This window comes from Aquarana catesbeiana, linkage group LG08 (genome assembly GCF_042186555.1).
Source record: "Aquarana catesbeiana isolate 2022-GZ linkage group LG08, ASM4218655v1, whole genome shotgun sequence".
NCBI classification, from domain to species: domain Eukaryota; kingdom Metazoa; phylum Chordata; class Amphibia; order Anura; family Ranidae; genus Aquarana; species Aquarana catesbeiana.
Window position 1 is genome coordinate 126,538,705 of NC_133331.1, and position 18,986 is coordinate 126,557,690.

General features: G+C 43.3%; 1 protein-coding gene across 1 annotated transcript in view; it reads left to right on the forward strand.

Annotated features, from left to right (window-relative positions):
- Positions 1 to 18,986, forward strand: part of FAS (Fas cell surface death receptor) — a 111,643-nt gene that overhangs the window by 79,846 nt on the left and 12,811 nt on the right. The window contains exons 8-9 of the mRNA XM_073596364.1: positions 6,093 to 6,134; positions 7,867 to 7,894. Coding sequence (XP_073452465.1) covers positions 6,093 to 6,134; positions 7,867 to 7,894 — 70 coding nt within the window. The remainder of the gene's footprint in view (positions 1 to 6,092; positions 6,135 to 7,866; positions 7,895 to 18,986) is intronic.

Sequence of the window (18,986 nt, forward strand, 5' to 3'; positions counted from 1 at the left end):
GGGGGTCGGGGGTGTTTTATGTGCCTGGCATGTTCTACTGTGTGTGTTTGTGTTTTGTGCACTTACATGTCTTCTCTCCTCGGCGCTGGAACGGAAACTGCCAAGCCGAGGAGATATGACATCACATCCTCTGCCTGTGTGAAACTACGCACAGGCAGGGGAGGATTCCGATTGGCTGGGAGCGATCGCGAGGGGGGGGCCATGATCGGATGGTCTCCCCCTCGCCTCCCAACGCTCCCAGTGACATGCCGACCGCCGCTGGCACCGGGGGGGGGTCCGATCGGACCCCCCGCCCGCGGGAGGCAGATCACGTACAGGTACGTGATTCTGCCTCCCCGTGCCATTCTGCCGACGTATATCTGCGTTAGGTGGTCGGCAAGTGGTTAAAGATGATGGACTGGCCAAGCATGTCTCCAAACCTAAACCCTATGGAGCATCTGTGCGGCATCCTCAAACGGAAGGCGGAGGAGCACAGGGTCTCTAACATCCGCCAGCTCCGTGATGTCGTCATGGAGGAGTGGAAGAGGACTCCATTGGCAACCTGTGAAGCTCTGGTGAACTCCATGCCCAAGAGGGTCAAGGCAATGCTAAAAAATAATGGTGGCCACACAAGATATTGAATATTGACACTTTGGGCCCAATTTGGACATTTTCACTTAGGGGTGTACTCACTTTTGTTGCCAGCGGTTTAGAAATGAATGGCTGTGTGTTGAGTTATTTTGAGAGGACAGCAAATTTACACTGTTATACAAGCTGTACACTCACTACTTTACATTGTAGCAAAGTGTAATTTCTTCAGTGTTGTCACATGAAAAGATATAATAAAATATTTACAAAAATATGAGATAATGTACATGGGATTTTTTTCGTTTTTTATTTTTAATAAATTTGCAAAGATTTCAAACTTCTTTCACGTTGTCATTATGGGGTCGTTTTTGTAGAATTTTGAGGAAAATAATGAATTTAATCCATTTTGGAATAAGGCTGTAACTTAACAAAATGTGGAAAAAGTGAAGCGCTGTGAATACTTTTCAGATGCACTGTATTGTACCCAGTTGCATCAGCTGAACTGCCCTGATAGATGTGTGATTATGTTTGCATTCAGTCTGCATATAACTTAAAGTGGTTCTAAAGGCATTAAGCATTATGCATTAAGATAAAAAGCCTTCTGTTTGCAGCAGCCCCCCTAATACTTATAGATTTAAGGGGTTATTCCCGCGCTATCAGATATGGAAATGGCTAAGATTGGAAAAGCCGCATGCACCGATAAGGTGAACACCAGGCCTTTTTGAGTAAATGGTAAAAGTGAGTGGTGCTGCGCTAATCCAAAATGGGTGTAAGTAAATGTGTCAAAAATTCAGTGCAATTTCTTAAAAAATATATGTAAATATAACCACAATAATCAATAAATAAAATGGCTGGAACAAACGTGGCAAGCATATATTAAAAAGGATGGTAGATCTAAGAATTGTGAACGTAGTGAATGTAGCTGCCTGTAACATTGGCTAGTAATAGAAACAATAAACATAAAAAATTGCAAGTAAAAACAACGTGCATCTATAAACCAGCAAAGTGTGCAGTGCAAACACAAAAGTACAATGTGCAACTTTACAAGGTGATGACTAACTAATATTCATATAATACATATGTAAAACTGACATCAAAAAAAAGAAAAGTGACATAGAAAAAAACGCATGAAAAAAAATGCATATAAAAGTCCGTTTAAAAAAAAAAAAAAAGTAGTGACAGCAACGTGCTAGCATGCACACGTTGCAATTAAAGTGCTGAGGTGAGCCACATCCAGTGTTTTCTTCGTGCACAAAAACCACTCGGATAGGTAATGGCCCCTTACCTTAGGGTAATAGGGCAAAAGCATGTATCAAGATGGTAATTAGGGCGTCCACCTATAGTCTCCAAAAGACACGTCCCTCACTGTCCTAGATCCAAGGATGGGGTCTCCTCAGGTAGAATGCGGGGGAGGATTGTAGGTGTAGGGGGTAATCGGCAAAAAGAAAAGCCAATAGTGTAATCCCGTTTAATGAGTAAATATCTCTTTATTAATAATAATAGGTACTCACATGGAGATAAAAGAACAGTGGTATCAATCCGACGAGCGGCGAGCTCGTATGCCTCTGTTAGTGTATTCAGCCTATCTCGTCCCTACGCGTGACGTCACACCACGTGACTTCATCAGGGGAACATCCCCTGATGAAGTCACGTGGTGTGACGTCACGCGTAGGGACGAGATAGGCTGAATACACTAACAGAGGCATACGAGCTCGCCGCTCGTCGGATTGATACCACTGTTCTTTTATCTCCATGTGAGTACCTATTATTATTAATAAAGAGATATTTACTCATTAAACGGGATTACACTATTGGCTTTTCTTTTTGCCGATTACCCCCTACACCTACAATCCTCCCCCGCATTCTACCTGAGGAGACCCCATCCTTGGATCTAGGACAGTGAGGGACGTGTCTTTTGGAGACTATAGGTGGACGCCCTAATTACCATCTTGATACATGCTTTTGCCCTATTACCCTAAGGTAAGGGGCCATTACCTATCCGAGTGGTTTTTGTGCACGAAGAAAACACTGGATGTGGCTCACCTCAGCACTTTAATTGCAACGTGTGCATGCTAGCACGTTGCTGTCACTACTTTTTTTTTTTTTTTAAACGGACTTTTATATGCATTTTTTTTCATGCGTTTTTTTCTATGTCACTTTTCTTTTTTTTGATGTCAGTTTTACATATGTATTATATGAATATTAGTTAGTCATCACCTTGTAAAGTTGCACATTGCACTTTTGTGTTTGCACTGCACACTTTGCTGGTTTATAGATGCACGTTGTTTTTACTTGCAATTTTTTATGTTTATTGTTTCTATTACTAGCCAATGTTACAGGCAGCTACATTCACTACGTTCACAATTCTTAGATCTACCATCCTTTTTAATATATGCTTGCCACGTTTGTTCCAGCCATTTTATTTATTGATTATTGTGGTTATATTTACATATATTTTTTAAGAAATTGCACTGAATTTTTGACACATTTACTTACACCCATTTTGGATTAGCGCAGCACCACTCACTTTTACCATTTCCCCCTAATACTTACCTGAGGTCCCTCTCTGTCCAGCGATGTCCACAAATGTCTCAGCCATCTGAGATTCTCCTTCCTGATTGGCTGAGACACAGCAGTGGTGCCATTGGCTCCCGCTGCTGTCACTAAAAGTCAGCTAGCCAATCAGGGGAGAGAGGGGGCGGGGCCGGGTCGGGGCTACGTGTCTGAATGGACACAGGGTGCTGTGACTCAGCTCAGGTGGTCCCATAGCAAGCTGCTTGCTGTGGGGGCACTGAATGGGAGGGAGGGGCCAAGATCACAGAAGAGGGACCCAAGAAGAAGAGGATCCGGGCTGCTCTGTGCAAATCCACTGCAACAGAGCAGGTAAGTATAACATGTTTGTTATTTTTATAGGAAAAAAACCCCAAAAAAACGAGACTTTACAATCACTTTAATGGTTATCATACACAGGGAAAGCAAGACTAGCTGGCTAGAATGTTTTTGAAGAGCTACAAATCAGTGTTTTGCAGGAGCCATTATTAATTAATTTTGTGCCTTATTTCACAATATAAAAATAATTTCATGTCTGTTGAATGATTAAGGCCTTATATGTGAAGCAGTGGTATGGCCTTATTAAACCTTTTAACTCCCAAATTAACCTTTCTATTTATTACTGCAATGCAACCATAGGAGTTGCTGAATTCAGGGTTCCTCACTGCTGCACAGCCAGTCACACATCATTTCCTTCTTGCATCAAACACAAAAAATCAGTTGTTTTTGTTATTTTATTAGGGGATGATAACTTGGATGTGGTAAGGGATTATGGGATGCCTAACTTGACAATGTCCATAAAACAGAACCAGGGACAACTTCCTCCCTACCTATTTACAGTTTACTCTTCTTCCTTCCTCCTTCACAAACTTGGTTCCCTTTGTACAGAACTGCTGGCTCACTCCTGGGGGAACTAACAGTATTTTTGTTAGCTCAGCAACAGCCCATTACAGGCTAGGAACTCTCAGTCCCTTTGTGAAGTAGCATATATGATGGCACAGTGGTGTAGTGGGTAGCACTCTCGCCTAGCAGTAAAAAAGGGTTGCTGGCTCGAATCTCAACCACAACACTACCTGCCTGGAGTTTGCATGTTCTCCCTGTGCCTGCGTGGGTTTCCTCCCACACTCTAAAAACATGCTGGTAGGTTAATTGGCTTCTGTCCAAAAAAAAAAAAAAAAATTGGCCCTAGTATATATGAATGTGAGTTTTGGACATTGGAGTGTGGGCTCCTTGAGGGTAGGGACTGATGTGAGTGTGCGATGTATGTGTGTAGTGCTGCATAAATTGACGGTGCTATATGGGTACCTTAAATAAATAATAATAATAGGTGAGCATCTTAATGAGACACAATGTATAGGGATAGGGGCAATTGTAGACACGCACCCACACTCACTCAGGTTGAACTTGATGGACTGGTGTCTTTATTCAACCTTACTAACTATGTAACTATGTAACTATATGGAGTAAACAGCATCTTGCACCACCTTCTGCCTCTCTGTAGACACTGATTCCAGTTCTACTGTCTGCAGAAAATGGCAGCCCACCTGTCTGCTTCCTCCTCCCAGTCCTCTTGACTGACATACACATGGAGACTCCCCAGGGCAAGATTGGGTGAAGACTTGGCACACCGCTGTCTTCAAGAGAGCACTGCTACAGATGGCAGTCTCTCCCCTTGTCTGTCCCTGCACCGTCTCTCCTTACTCTCTCCGCTGCCTCTACGGTTAGGGTCCCTCCAACTGCCTCCTGTGGTGGAATCCTTCCAGGCCAGTTTCCCGAGCTCCAGCCCGAGGTAAACTCCCGCAGTAAGGGGTCCCTCAAGAGCCACCAAAATCCTCCCTCAGCACTGCTTCTCCATCTTCCACCCGACTCCCCCTGCTGGCATGGTTTAAGGTGACCCCTCCTAGCTTCCGCCCACTATTTTCTAGAACATTCTCCAACATTCTAAAAACAGGGAGAGGCACCAGAGAGCTGCCAGGATGAGTCATCCAGCCCTGAACTCTAATAACCCAGATTCAATGACTGGGCCAGACTATAGTTTGCCTACTCTCACTTTTAGTAGCACACACTAGATGGTGCTACACATATAAAGTAATAAATATGCTACTGTTTTAGGTTTTTGTTCATTTTGGAGTCCTTTAGCATGGGTTAAAATACTCTGTGCTGTCAGAACCTTGGGAGAGCTGGACCACTGCTCTCACAAACAAGCAGCTTGGTGGGTCCAATACACCTCCTACACAGTGCTTCAGTCAGCAGCGCTCAAGCACCCCAAGAAGCAGATCAGGGAGTCAGCACAGGGTATTTTAAACCTTGCTGTAGCAATTAGAAACCATAAAAAGGGGCTTATTTATAACTGTATATGACGCCTGCTACATTACAGTAATACAGATTAAGGTTTTAAAATAAAAACTTTGTAAATGACAGTGGTGTGCTGTCATTATGCCCATTTGCCCTCAGACTCCGAATTAAGCACCCAAGTTGATTGAGAAAAAAAGGCTGCGTGGCCCTTTAAAAAGTCCTGTGTCAGATCCAGTATGTTCTGCCTCAAGTTTTGGTAGCTTTACCAAAACATCCAACAGATTCCGGGAGTTCTTAATATTGCCACTTTTTGATAGTAGAGTACCTGTCTTTGTATGCTGTGCAGCAGAGTGACATCATCCATTTAGAAGTAATTAACCCATCAGTAACCCAATCACCCAGCAGGGAATTACACTGCTGCCATATTGCATTGAATTTTCTGACAGTTTTAGAATATTCCAGCATCTGAAGGTTGAAATGGAAAGGTAATATTTAAACACAATAAATTACAAAATGGCTTGTCTGGCAAGTTTATGTTATATTATTATTAATTATTATTTTTTTAACAAAAGCAAAATTTTCCGTTAAGTTATGACTGCAGAAAACTAATTGTGCCTACTGATGTATGAAATAAAATGCAAAGAAATAATAATGAAAAAAAAACTCAATTTTGTGTACAGGAAAAACCTGAGCCTTTGGAGTCTTTAATACCAATACCTCCTGTAAGTATCAAATGCATATTGTGTGAGACTGCAACTGAGTTTAATGCTGTCAGGATAACAGAAAAATATGATTTTTTTTGCATGTATTTTCCTTTACATTATGGACATACAGCATACTTTTTTGCATGATATTACACGTTACATATATTTTATGATATTTAGAGGTTTTGTTGCACAATATTTTTTTGCACTATATTTTGTATTTTTGCGCATTGCATGAATTGATTTTTTTACACATATTGCACTTTGCACTTACATTATATTGCATACAAGTTCGGAGAGTATGAACACCATTATAATAATGATAGCGCTGTCCACTTTAGGAAAATATTAGATATTCGTGTCCAGTTTAAGAAATATATGATATTTTGGGATGGTAATGAGCAGGGCCGCTGTTAGAAATGACGGAGCCCTATACAGCATACCGGACTCCCCGGCAAAAAATTCTAAACAAAAATCCCCCCCCCCCCAGCACACAAATCTCCATCACCCCAAAAAATCACCAGCCTAGCACATATCTTCTTTCTTCTGAAACTTTTTATCCTAGCACAAATCTTCTCCCTCCCAAAGTCCTCCTGCCAGCACAACCCCCCCCCCCCAATCCTTCCTATTAGCCAAAATTCCCCCACCCCCTCCTGGCACAAAATCCCCCCATCTCCACCCCCAGCACAAATCTTCTTTCTTCAATCCCCCTCCTAGGACAAATTTCCACAAACCCCTCCTAGTAGCACAATTCCCTATAAATTACCCTTCCCAGCACAAATTCTTCCTCCCTATCCAAATCCCCCCCCCCCCCAGCACTAATCCCCCACCCTCCCTTCCAAACACAAACATCCCCTCTCCTGGCACAGATATCCGCTCTCCTGGTTCAAACCCCCCAATCCCAAACCCTCCTCCTAGCACATATCCCCCCTATTCTTCCTTCTGCTACATATCCCCCCTCCCCAAATCCCCATTACAGATAGCCGCCCTCCCCCCTCCCAACTTACAGGGGGAAGCCACTAACAGCCAGGAGGAGGTGTGCTGTGTTGTGTTCTCCTCTCCTGTCAGAAGAGCGCTGGTCTATACAGTACATAAGACTAGATCGCTCTTACTGTAGATTGCATTGCACTGTACACACACACACACACACAGCACCCCCTATCCACATTTGCTGCTGCCGGGAGCTGAGCAGCCCATGGAGGGGATGGGGACGGTGTGTGTGTTCAGTGCAATACAATCTACAGTAAGAGCGATCCGGTCTCATGTACTGTATAGACCAGCGCTCTTCTCACAGGAAGGAAGAACAAAACACAGCACGCCTCCTGACTCTACATCTCTCACTGCTCCAGGCAGCCGTCTCCTCGTCCTGGCTGTGAGTGCTGGCGGGGGCACGGGTGGGGGAAGGAGCTCAGCGGCAGACAGCCATGAGGGCCCCCTAAATCCGGGCCCTCTGTATCTCTCACCTAGCAGCTAAAAAGTAGGCGGGAGGGACAGGGGGAGAAACCGGCTTTGAGTTGCTGGGTGAGAGACGCTGTCATTCTTCATTCTCTGCTCCACCGATCCTCCTGCTGTCTGGGCCCCCTGTGTGACCGGGCCCCCTACAGGAGGGCTGGAGGTCCCCCCCTATCAGCGGCCCTGGTAATGAGCCATTAAACTTGTTTTGTTATGTTTCCAGTTTTTTTTTAATGTGTTTGAAGTGTTGTTCCTAAATACATTTTGAACAGACCATTTTTACTTTTTTTTTTTCTAGAAGCCGCCATGTCCTTCTCACCTTGAAAGTAAGATTGCCTTTATATGTAAAACACGATATGATTTAGAACATTCTTCTTATTACATGCCGTGTGATAAACTATATTATTAGCTAAGCTAGGTCTGAAAGGCTTTGTGCACACTACCAGTATTCAATCTCCTTTTAAATTTTCTTTACAAGAAGTCCAGGAGACAAAGAAAATCATGCATTGATCTGTGTGAAAAAGCGAAAACAAATATTGGGGACAAGACAGGGTTAAAGTAGTACTTATCCCTACCTTATTATCCTTCATTGATGGTTTAGAACAAAAGTTATCTTTTTCCCCAAGGTGTATCTTGCATCTTCCAGCTAATTTGCCTGCTTACTGTGTCAACCAGAACCTATAAAGCACTGGGGTCATCTAGCAAAACAGCTGGAGGAATCTAGCTTATATTCACATTCCATCAAGTCTATTTAAAGTGGTTGTAAACCAGCAATAAAAAACAAAACAAAAAAGTGCAAGACATAGACATAATGAGCCAGTACCAGTATGCATAGCAACGGCCAGCCCAAACCCCCCCCCCCCGCGGCAAAATATTTTTAAAATCAGTTTCACAATATTTTTTCGCAGTGTTTCTGGGGAAGGGAGTGGGGGGTGGGTGGCACCCACACTTTTAATTTTTTTCACAATGCTTTTTAGGGGGAGGGGGTTGGGGCAGTGGACAGTGTTGGTAGGCAGGGGAGAGTGGTGTCAGTAGTTTATTTTATTCTTTTTACACTTTTTCATTTTTTAGAATTTTTTTACAATATTTTTTGGGGGGTTTTGGTGAGATGGCAGGGGTCTAAACCTGACATCCCCCCTTTGAGACAGACAAAGGGACTGAGGACACATTCCCCAGTCCCTTTCTCAGCACTAAAGATGAATGAACAGGAGGCAGAGGCTCCTGTCCATTCATAAACTGAGCAGAGTAAACACAGTTTACTCTGCTCAGTAATCACAGGACACAGGAGCAATCTCGCTTACTGTGTCCAATTACTAGTTCCCCCCATAGCTGGCGGGAGAGGAGGGGAGCCGGCTGCAGGGGACGAGGGCGGGCGGAAGAGAACAAGGGGGCGGAGAAGGACACGGAGGGGGGCCGGGGGAAGAGTACACAGAGCAGCTGGGCATAGGTGTGCGCAGCCTATTGTATTAAGGTGTGCACCCTTAAGCTCAAACACACATGCATATGTATGTGTCTACATATATATGAACCCGGCACATTGATCTCCCTGCCGGCACAGTGAAAGAGAAGAGCATAAACACTTTTGTTATGGCAGAGCAGGTAAGAAGGAGATCTTTACCATGTTCCTGCTGCTACACAGTGCGATAACACTAATGCGCATGGGGGGATTAGGGTGTGCCTGGGCACACCCGGCACACCCTGTGCGCACGCCTATGCAGCTGGGGATGATCAGTGCGGCTGGAGGAACAGCTGTGATCAATGATCTCCCTGTATAGCTTTTTAGCCGTCAGCCATGGGAGGGAAAGAAGGAGAAGCGGCTGTCAGCTAAAAATCTATACAAAGGAGATCGTGATCACAGCTGATCCCCGCCGCACCGATCATTCCCGGGAGATCGGGAGGCGTGTGCGGGAGCCGCCGCAGAAATGCGGGAGTCTCCTGCACCTTCCGGGAGACTTGAGATGTCTGATATTAGCTCATTATGAAAAATTCACCTGAGACCGAACACCCCGTAGCGGTCCCCGTACACCGCTTTGGCTGGCGACATCGATCCCAGAGTTACTTTCAGGTATCTCAGGCTCCGGCACTGTGATTGGCCAGAGCCTCGATGACGTCACTCCCCAGCATGAGCGCGGGAGCCGCCAGTAACAGCACACGAACGTGCTATTGCTTCAGTGCGCATGTACCGATGACATCGGCACATACTCATACAGGGGATATCTCCTAAACCGTGCAGGATTAGAAGATATTCGGGGTAGCTACAGGTAAGCCTTATTATAGGCTTACCTGTAGCAAAAAGTGGTCTGTAAGGGTTTACAACCACTTTAAACCCAAGAAAAAAAAATATATATATATATATATTGCAGTTTACCCATCTGTAGATGTAGTGGCTGCATTTGTTTTCTTTATTTTACCCTTTTTCCTATAATTTAATGTGGTAATCCTGAAAGCAATGCATTTTTTGTTCTAGGGAATTACACTCAGTTAATGAACTGTATCCATCAAGAAGCCATGGTTGTAAGCCTAGTATAGGACTATAGAAACCTCCCTCTCTCCTCTTCCACTGAGAGGGTACGGCTTCTGTAGGAAGAGAGCACAAGAAGTTATCCGCTTACAAGATTTCTTGCATCTTAATATATCAGAATATGTTTTTACTTTGTCTTCTAATGTATTCACCAGAGACTACTGTAACTATGTATGCTTTTAAGTCCTCTTCATAGTTTCGCAGAGGAAGAAATATTCTTGTTTTTGTTATTTAAAAATGTTAGCAACAGAACTAGTGATCTTTGAGGGTCAGTTTTCGTTTGAGGTGGAATAGAAACATGGGAAAATGTTTTGGACCTGATTATATTTTAACCTAGCTGTATGGATACAGTATAGAAGCATATCTGATAACAGAGTTTAGGCCAATGCACACTGGATACAAAAGCTCATGTGCCCGTTTGCCTCCCTCCAAAGCAAAAGCATCAATGCATTCACCATCATGTCAGCCAATACACACACGAAATATGAAAGAACCTAATTAGGATAAACAACACAGTCAATGTGTATTGCTGGCAGTGATCAGGGTGCTGGTGTCTTCAAAGTTGGCCAGTGCTCCAAGCAATTTGTGTGTAGGCAAATTAGGTGGTGCAACCAGGGTATGTGAGAATCTATGACCATATAATCTCTTTATAGCTGAATCTTGTCATCCATTGGATGCAATTGTGTTGCTAGCTGTGATTGGGTAGTGTGATCAGGGCTAATCACAGCCCATCTGTACCATGCGATTAGGTCAGGCCTAATCGCCTGTTGCGCAAACGTTATAGCGCCTACAAAATAGGGGATATATTTATGCCATTTTTTTTTTATAGTAATGGTGGTGATCAGCAATTTTTAGTGAGACTGCGACCATGCAGCGGACAGGTCGGACACCTAACTGACACTTTTGACCCTTTTTTTTTAACCAGTGACATTATTACAGTGTTCTAAACAATGGTGATCTTGCGAGCTACCATACACAATTTGTCAGTTCTGACATATTCAGCTGCTAGCACTGATCATGTCCCATAAGGCCATGCATTCAGCAAAAAAATATAATCGAAAAAAGTGCTGTGCTAAAAAATGCCTGTGTGTTTAATACACATGTATACACACACTATAACTATGTCTGTAGTAAACCACATAAAAAATAATAATATAATGACACTGCTAACTCAAATTGGTGTAACTCTGTGCTCAATTATATTGCAGCATGTGAACTACTAATTGATTAGTATCTCTGCTTATCCTTATATCCACACTCTACTAATGCCTATAGAAAATCACATGCATATAGTGCTAATGAGTGCTACAACTAATTATTAATTAAAGTGACTCTGCGCAACACAATAAAATATATACATTAATACTCAAATATCAACATCTGTCATAAATAAATCCAATATATATATGCTAAAAATATTCACAAACGTGTTCCCGTGCACTAAGAAGTGCTATGTGCAAAGTGCTGTTTTGCTTGAGTCACAAGCTGACATGCATTATATATACAGTCCATTCACAGTTCAAAACATCCAAAGCAACTGGTGATGGCAAAACGTGTCCTTGTGTCCACTCTCGTGTTGACCCCCTTCAGTATATGCGCTCACCTTATTGTGTGTGACCCTGCAATTAAGCCTGGTCAGAACACGCATATGAGCCACCTCTGGGTTCAGAGTTTATGTTGAAATCCTGGGCTGGTTGCTGGTAACGTGTTCCACATGCGTATGATGAAAAAAAAAAACTTGATAGTGTGATATAGTTTAAACAATTTATTGTATAAATAAAACTTAGCCCCTACTGTGGGGTACTCACATTTCGTGGGTGCTACAGTGCACCACTCTTTACAAGCTCAGGGATACTGCTGAAGTGTCCTTTCCTTTAGCTGAGAACACTCCACTGCCACCTGCACTGTCCTATCCCCTCCCCCACACGTGTCGATACCAGGATTAACTCGTATCTTCCTCGGGTGGAAGACATTATTACAGTGATCAGTGCTAACTGTCACTGTCACTGTATAAATGACACTGGCAAGGAAGGAGTCAACATCAGGGGCGAGCCAAGGGTTAAGTGTGTTCCCTGTTTGTGCTTTCTTACTGGGGGGGGGGGTAGGCTCACTGCATGAACCCCCCCCCCCAGTGGTTATTGCATGAAATCACGTTCAGGTGCGTAATTTTGCACAATAGAGCCGACGTGCCGCAGTAAATATGCTGTATGCTAACATAAAAAGTGTCGCGCTGAGCAATCAGTCATAAATAATGAGCAAACTACTGCATAAATGAAGTGCTTTTGTAAATCCATAAATGCATATATAAAGAACTCATACCACATCAATGCAAAAGGTGCTTATGTGCTCAAACTTTAACATGCAATATGGGTTATTTATTAAAGGAAAATCCACTTTGCACTGCAAGTGCACTTGAAAGTAAAGTCGCTGTAGATCTGAGGGGGACATGCAAGGAAAATAAAAAGCAGCATTTTAGCTTGCACATGATTGGATGATAAAATCAGCAGAGCTTCCCCTCATTTCAGATCTACCCCTTTTATTTAGAGCGACTGCACTTCCAAGTACACTTGCAGTGCAAAGTGGATTTGCCTTTCGTAAATAACCCCCAATGTGCAAAACATGCTTAATAGTGAAAGTCCATAATAAACACAATATTGAAGATTTCCAAATTGGACAAATATAGAAGATCCTTGTGAAAAGTGCTCCAGACTTTAAAGGGGTTGTAAAGGTAAAAGTTTTTCACCTTAATGCATTCAATGCTTTCTATGCATTAAGGTGAAAAAACATCCGACAATACCGCCCCCCCAGCCCCCACATTTTACTTACCTGACCCCTCGGAAGTCCCGCGCTCGCTTCCGACAGCCTCTTCGCCACTCAGCCTGGCCGTTGATTGGCTAGAGTGGATGGATTGAGTGCAGCCATTGGCTTGCGCTGCTGTCAATCACATCCAATGACACGGCGCGCCAGGGGGCGGGGCCGAGTGATACAGTGAGCGGCTATGGCCGCCGGCTGTATCACGGGAGCCCGCCTGCAAGCACCCAACACCATGCGAGGGAGCTTGCATGAAAGTGTTGAGTCCTTGCGGGGGGAGCCGAGACAGCTGCCGAGGGACCCCAAAAGACCAGGTTCGAGGCCACTCTGTGCAAAACGAGCTGCACAGTGGAGGTAAGTATAACATGTTTGTTAATTTTTCAAAAAAATGGCTTTAGTGATCCTTTAAGGTAAGTGCCGACACTCCAGTGCTCCCCCCTATTGTGATTACCCTCACCTTAAAGTGTGTGACAGTTAAGTTTGGTCAATACACGCTGATGAACCACCCCTGGGTTCTACCACCCCTGAGTTCTATGGGAAAACTGCTCAGGTGTCCTGGATGCTCCTAAAGTGGTATCCTCATGATAATGGAGAAAGAAATGAGCTGGATAGTGTGATATCGCTTTAAAAAGTATTTTATTTAAAAAAAAAAATCCCAAGATGGGTACTCACATGTACAAGGTGCTTACAGTGCACCAAACTTCAACATCTGTGTGTGCCCGTGGCAGGGGGGAAATGGAGGAGCATGTGTGGTACCAGAGGAGCACAGGGGTACAGAGTAGTATGGGGGGACCAGAGGAGCATGTGGGGAATAGAGGAACAGAGGAAAACAGAGGAGCATGTGGGGAGGAGAGGAGCATGGGGGGACCAGAGGAGCATGGGGAGGGGGGGTACCAGAAGAGCATGTGTGGTACCAAAGGAGCAGGGGGTACCAGAGGAGCATGGAGAGGAGCAGGGAGGGACCAGAGGCGCATGGGGGGGAATAGGAGAACAGGGGGTACCAGAGGAGCAGGGGGGGGGGTACCAGAGGAGCAGGGGAGACCAGAGGAGCACAAGGGGAGGGGGTGTCAAACTGATTATTTGCCCCGGGTGAAAAAATGTCTAGCTTCGTTGGTTCCCTTGGACTGTCTATTTTCCAAAAAGGGGTCATTTGGGGGATATCTGTACAGTCCTGACTTTTCAAGCCTCAAGAAATGAGATAGGGTGTCAGTACTTTAGGACTGATCAATTTTCAGATATATACCATAGTTTGGGGACTCTATAACTTTCACACAGGCTAAATAATATACACTGATTTTGGTCATTTTCACCAAAGAAATGTAGCAGAATACACTTTGACCTAAATTTATGAAGAACAATTATTTATTTGCAAAATTGTACAACAGAAACATTTTTTTTTCTAAATTTTCTGTCTTTTTTCTTTTTATTTAGGAAAAAGTAAAAAACCCAGTGGTGATTAAATACCACCAAAGCTCTAGTTGTGTGAACAAACTGTTCAAAAAATGGAAAAAAAAATGTAGTTTGTGTACAGTGTAGCATGACTGCGCAATTGTCATTCGAAGTGTGACAGCGTTGAAAGCTGAAAATTGGCCTGGGCAGGAAGGGGGTAAAAGTGCCCGATAATGACGTGGTTAATTTTATCATTTCACATATAAAGTAGAAGTACTGCATATATAGGTAATAGAGTTCTGTCATTGGGATGATGATATGGTATCACCTGTAAGGTTCTAAAAATGGTGTGGAGAAACATAAAGAAGGCCTTTTCCATATTGGCCATTTGGACCATTTGTAATAGGGAATACTAGAATAACATATCAGGGATGACATCCTATCATGAACTTGAGCATGAGCAAGAGATGGTATGGAGTGAGTAGATTTTAAGGGAAAGAAAAGGAAGGTAAAGAGTAGAGAAGGGGAGAGATAAGAAAAGAGAAAAAATGGGGGGGTTATTTGGACATCAAACATCACCTCCCGCTGGGACTTCTGAATGACAGAAGATATATGCGGTTAACCACTTCAGCCCCGGACCATTATGCTGCCTAAGGACCAGAGGACTTTTTCCAATTTGGCACTGCGTCGCTTTAACTGCTAATTGCGCAGTCATGCAATGCTGTACCCAAACGAAATTTGCGTCCTTTTCTTCCCACAAATAGAGCTTTCTTTTGATGGTATTTGATCACCTCTGCCGTTTTTTATTTTTTGCGCTATAAACGGAAATATAAAAAAAATCCAATAAACTCAATTTTAGTCATACATTTAGGCCAAAATGTATTGGGCCACATGTCTTTGGTAAAAAAAAAGTCAATAAGCGTATATTTATTGGTTTGCGCAAAAGTTATAGCGTCTACAAACTAGGGTACATTTTCTGGAATTTACACAGCTTTTAGTTTATGACTGCCTATGTCATTTCTTGAGGTGCTAAAATGGCAGGGCAGTACAAACCCTGCCAAATGACCCCATTTTGGAAAGTAGATACCCCAAGGAAATTGCTGAGAGGCATGTTGAACCCATTGAATATTTATTTTTTTTGTCCCAAGTGGTTGAATAATGACAAAAAAAAAATATATATATTTACAAAAAGTTGTCACTAAATGATATATTGCTCACACAGGCCATGGGCATATGTGGAATTGCACCCCAAAATACATTCAGCTGCTTCTCCTGAGTACGGGGATACCACATGTGTGAGACTTTTTGGGAGCCTAGCCGCGTACGGGACCCCAAAACCAATCACTGCCTTCAGGATTTCTAAGGGCGTAAATTTTTGATTTCACTCCTCACTACCTATCACAATTTTGATGGCCATAAAATGCCCAGATGGCACAAAACCCCCCCCCCCCCCAAATTACCCCATTTTGGAAAGTAGACACCCCAAGCTATTTGCTGAGAGGCATGTTGAGTCCATGGAATATTTTATATTTTGACACAAGTTGCAGGAAAGTGACAATTTTTTTTTTTGCACAAAGTTGTCACTAAATGATATATTGCTCACACAGGCCATGGGCATATGTGGAATTGCACCCCAAAATACATTTAGCTGCTTCTCCTGAGTATGGGGATACCACATGTGTGGGACTTTTTGGGAGCCTAGCCGCGTACGGGGCCCCGAAAACCAATCATTGACCCCATTTTGGAAAGTAGACACCCCAAGCTATTTGCTGAGAGGCATGGTGAGTATTTTGCAGCTCTCATTTGTTTTTGAAAATGAAGAAATGTGACAAAAAGTGAGGTCTGCAAAATACTCACTATACCTCTCAGCAAATAGCTTGGGGTGTCTACTTTCCGAAATGGGGTCATTTGGGGGGGTTTTGTGCCATCTCGGCATTCCATGGCCTCCAAAACTGTGATAGGCAGTGAAGAGTGAAATCAAAAATTTACGCCCTTAGAAAGCCTGAAGGCGGTGCTTGGTTTTCGGGGTCCCGTACGCGGCTAGGCTCCCAAAAATTCTCACACATGTGGTATCCCCGTACTCAGGAGAATCAATAGAATGTATTTTGGGGTGTAATTTCACATATTCCCATGGCATGTTTGAGCAATATATCATTTAGTGACAACTTTGTGCAAAAAAAAAAAAAAAATTGTCTCTTTCCCGCAACTTGTGTCACAATATAAAATATTCCATGGACTCGACATGACTCTCAGCAAATAGCTTGGGGTGTCTACTTTCCAAAATGGGGTAATTTTGGGGGGGGGGGGGGGGGGTTGAACTGTCCTGGCATTTTATGCACAACATTTAGAAGCTTATGTCACACATCACCCACTCTTCTAACCACTTGAAGACAAAGCCCTTTCTGACACTTTTTGTTTACATGAAAAAATTATTTTTTTTTGCAAGAAAATTGCTTTGAACCCTCAAACATTATATATTTTTTTAAAGCAAATGCCCTACAGATTAAAATGGTGGGTGTTTCATTTTTTTTTTTCACACAGTATTTGCGCAGCGATTTTTCAAACGCATTTTTTGGGGAAAAAACACACTTTTTTAAATTTTAATGCACTAAAACACACTATATTGCCCAAATGTTTGATGAAATAAAAAAGATGATCTTAGGCCGAGTACATGGATACCAAATATGACATGCTTTAAAATTGCGCACAAACGTGCAGTGGCGACAAACTAAATACATTTTTAAAAGCCTTTAAAAGCCTTTACAGGTTACCACTTTAGATTTACAGAGGAGGTCTACTGCTAAAATTACTGCCCTCGATCTGACGTTCGCGGTGAGACCTCACATGCATGGTGCAATTGCTGTTTACATTTCACGCCAGACCGACTCTTGCGTTCGCCTTTGTGCGAGAGCAGGGGGGGACAGGGGTGCTTTTTTTTTTTTTTTTTTTTTCTTTATTATTTTTTTGCTTTTTTATCTTATTTTTAAACTGTTCCTTTCATTTTTTTTTTTTTTTTTAATCATTTTTATTGTTATCTCAGGGAATGTAAATATCCCCTATGATAGCAATAGGTAGTGACAGGTACTCTTTTTTGAAAAAATTGGGGTCTATTAGACCCTAGATCTCTCCTCTGCCCTCAAAGCATCTGACCACACCAAGATCGGTGTGATAAAATGCTTTCCCAATTTCCCAATGGCGCTGTTTACATCCGTCATGAAATGCTCGTAGCTTCCGGTTTCTTAGGCCATAGAGATGTTTGGAGCCACTCTGGTCTCTGATCAGCTCTATGGTCAGCTGGCTGAATCACCGGCTGCATTCTCAGGTTCCCTGTTGAGACAGGAGAGCCAGAGAAAAACACGGAAGACGGTAGGGGGGGGGGGGCATTCCCTCCCACTGCTTGTAAAAGCAGTCTAGAGGCTAATTAGCTGCTAGGATTGCTTTTACATGAAAGCCGACCACTGGCTGAAAAGAATGATACCAAGATAATACCTAAACCTGCAGGCATCCTTCTGGTATAACCACTCAAAGTCGTGAATGGCGTACCTGAAGACAAAAAAATGGTTAACAATAAAACACAGTAAACGGTAAAGTATAAAAAATTGCATATCTGAAAAGCAAACGTGATAAAACATAATAACAATAAAACATTGCAGAATAGAATACAGTAAAAAGAGCAGAACAATAGAGAGAGAATAGAGAGAGAGAGAACAATAAAACGACAACTATTTTTTTTTATTTTATATATATTTTTTTTTTTTACACTTTTTTTTGTAACTAACTTTTATAACTGTAACCGGTTCCAGGTTCGGGTCTCTCAAAATGCGATGGCATCTTGGGAGACCCTGTGAAAAGTGTGCCTAGTCTGTGCAATGCTGTACCCTACGCTAATACTCAACTAGTGAATGGTAGCGTTCAAAACATTCACCAATGCAAAGAACAGGATTGTCAGGACAGGAGGGACAATAATAGCGGGTGTCACGCCTATATCCGCGCTTGCTGCAGACACGACATCTTTTTTGGGGGGGTTCGTTGGGTGGGGGTACTCGGGAGGACATAAAAATGCCTCTCATGCAGCCAACTGCATTTGGTTGGGGATGTGAATGGGGGAAGTACAGGTGCTGCAGAAGTGGTGGGTTCCCAATTAGGATTGGCGAATGCAGCAGGAAGGGCACTATGGGCACGACGGGGCTGTGTTTGTCTTCTTCTTGGTGGCAGCGGGACACTACTTGTGCTTGCCACCTCACCAGCTTGAACTGCACTTATAAGACTCGCCACGTCACCAAGTGTTACTGCAGTGCTGGTTTGACTACGACCGGGGTGTACTAGCCCACTGGTGCTTGCCAGTTCACCAAAACGCTACCAAAAAAACTGTTAGCGATCGCAGGGATCAGGCCTGACTCTGCGAACGCTGCAGTTATGTGTTTAGTGTTTTGTAAGTGACAGTGATCGATCGATACTGCACTTGGGTGGGCTGGGCTGGGCCGGGCGGAGGGGCAAAATGCAGGTGCTAGCAGGTATCTGGGCTGATCCCGCTAACACTGCGTTTTTGGGAACCCTAAACTGCTGGGGACGCTAGTATAGATCTGATCGGATCAGATATTGATCCGATCAGATACTATACCACTAAGGGAGGTGTATGGTGCGTGCGTGGGTGTTAGTGGTACTGGTGCTAACCTGACGCTGCCTGGGGCTGGTGC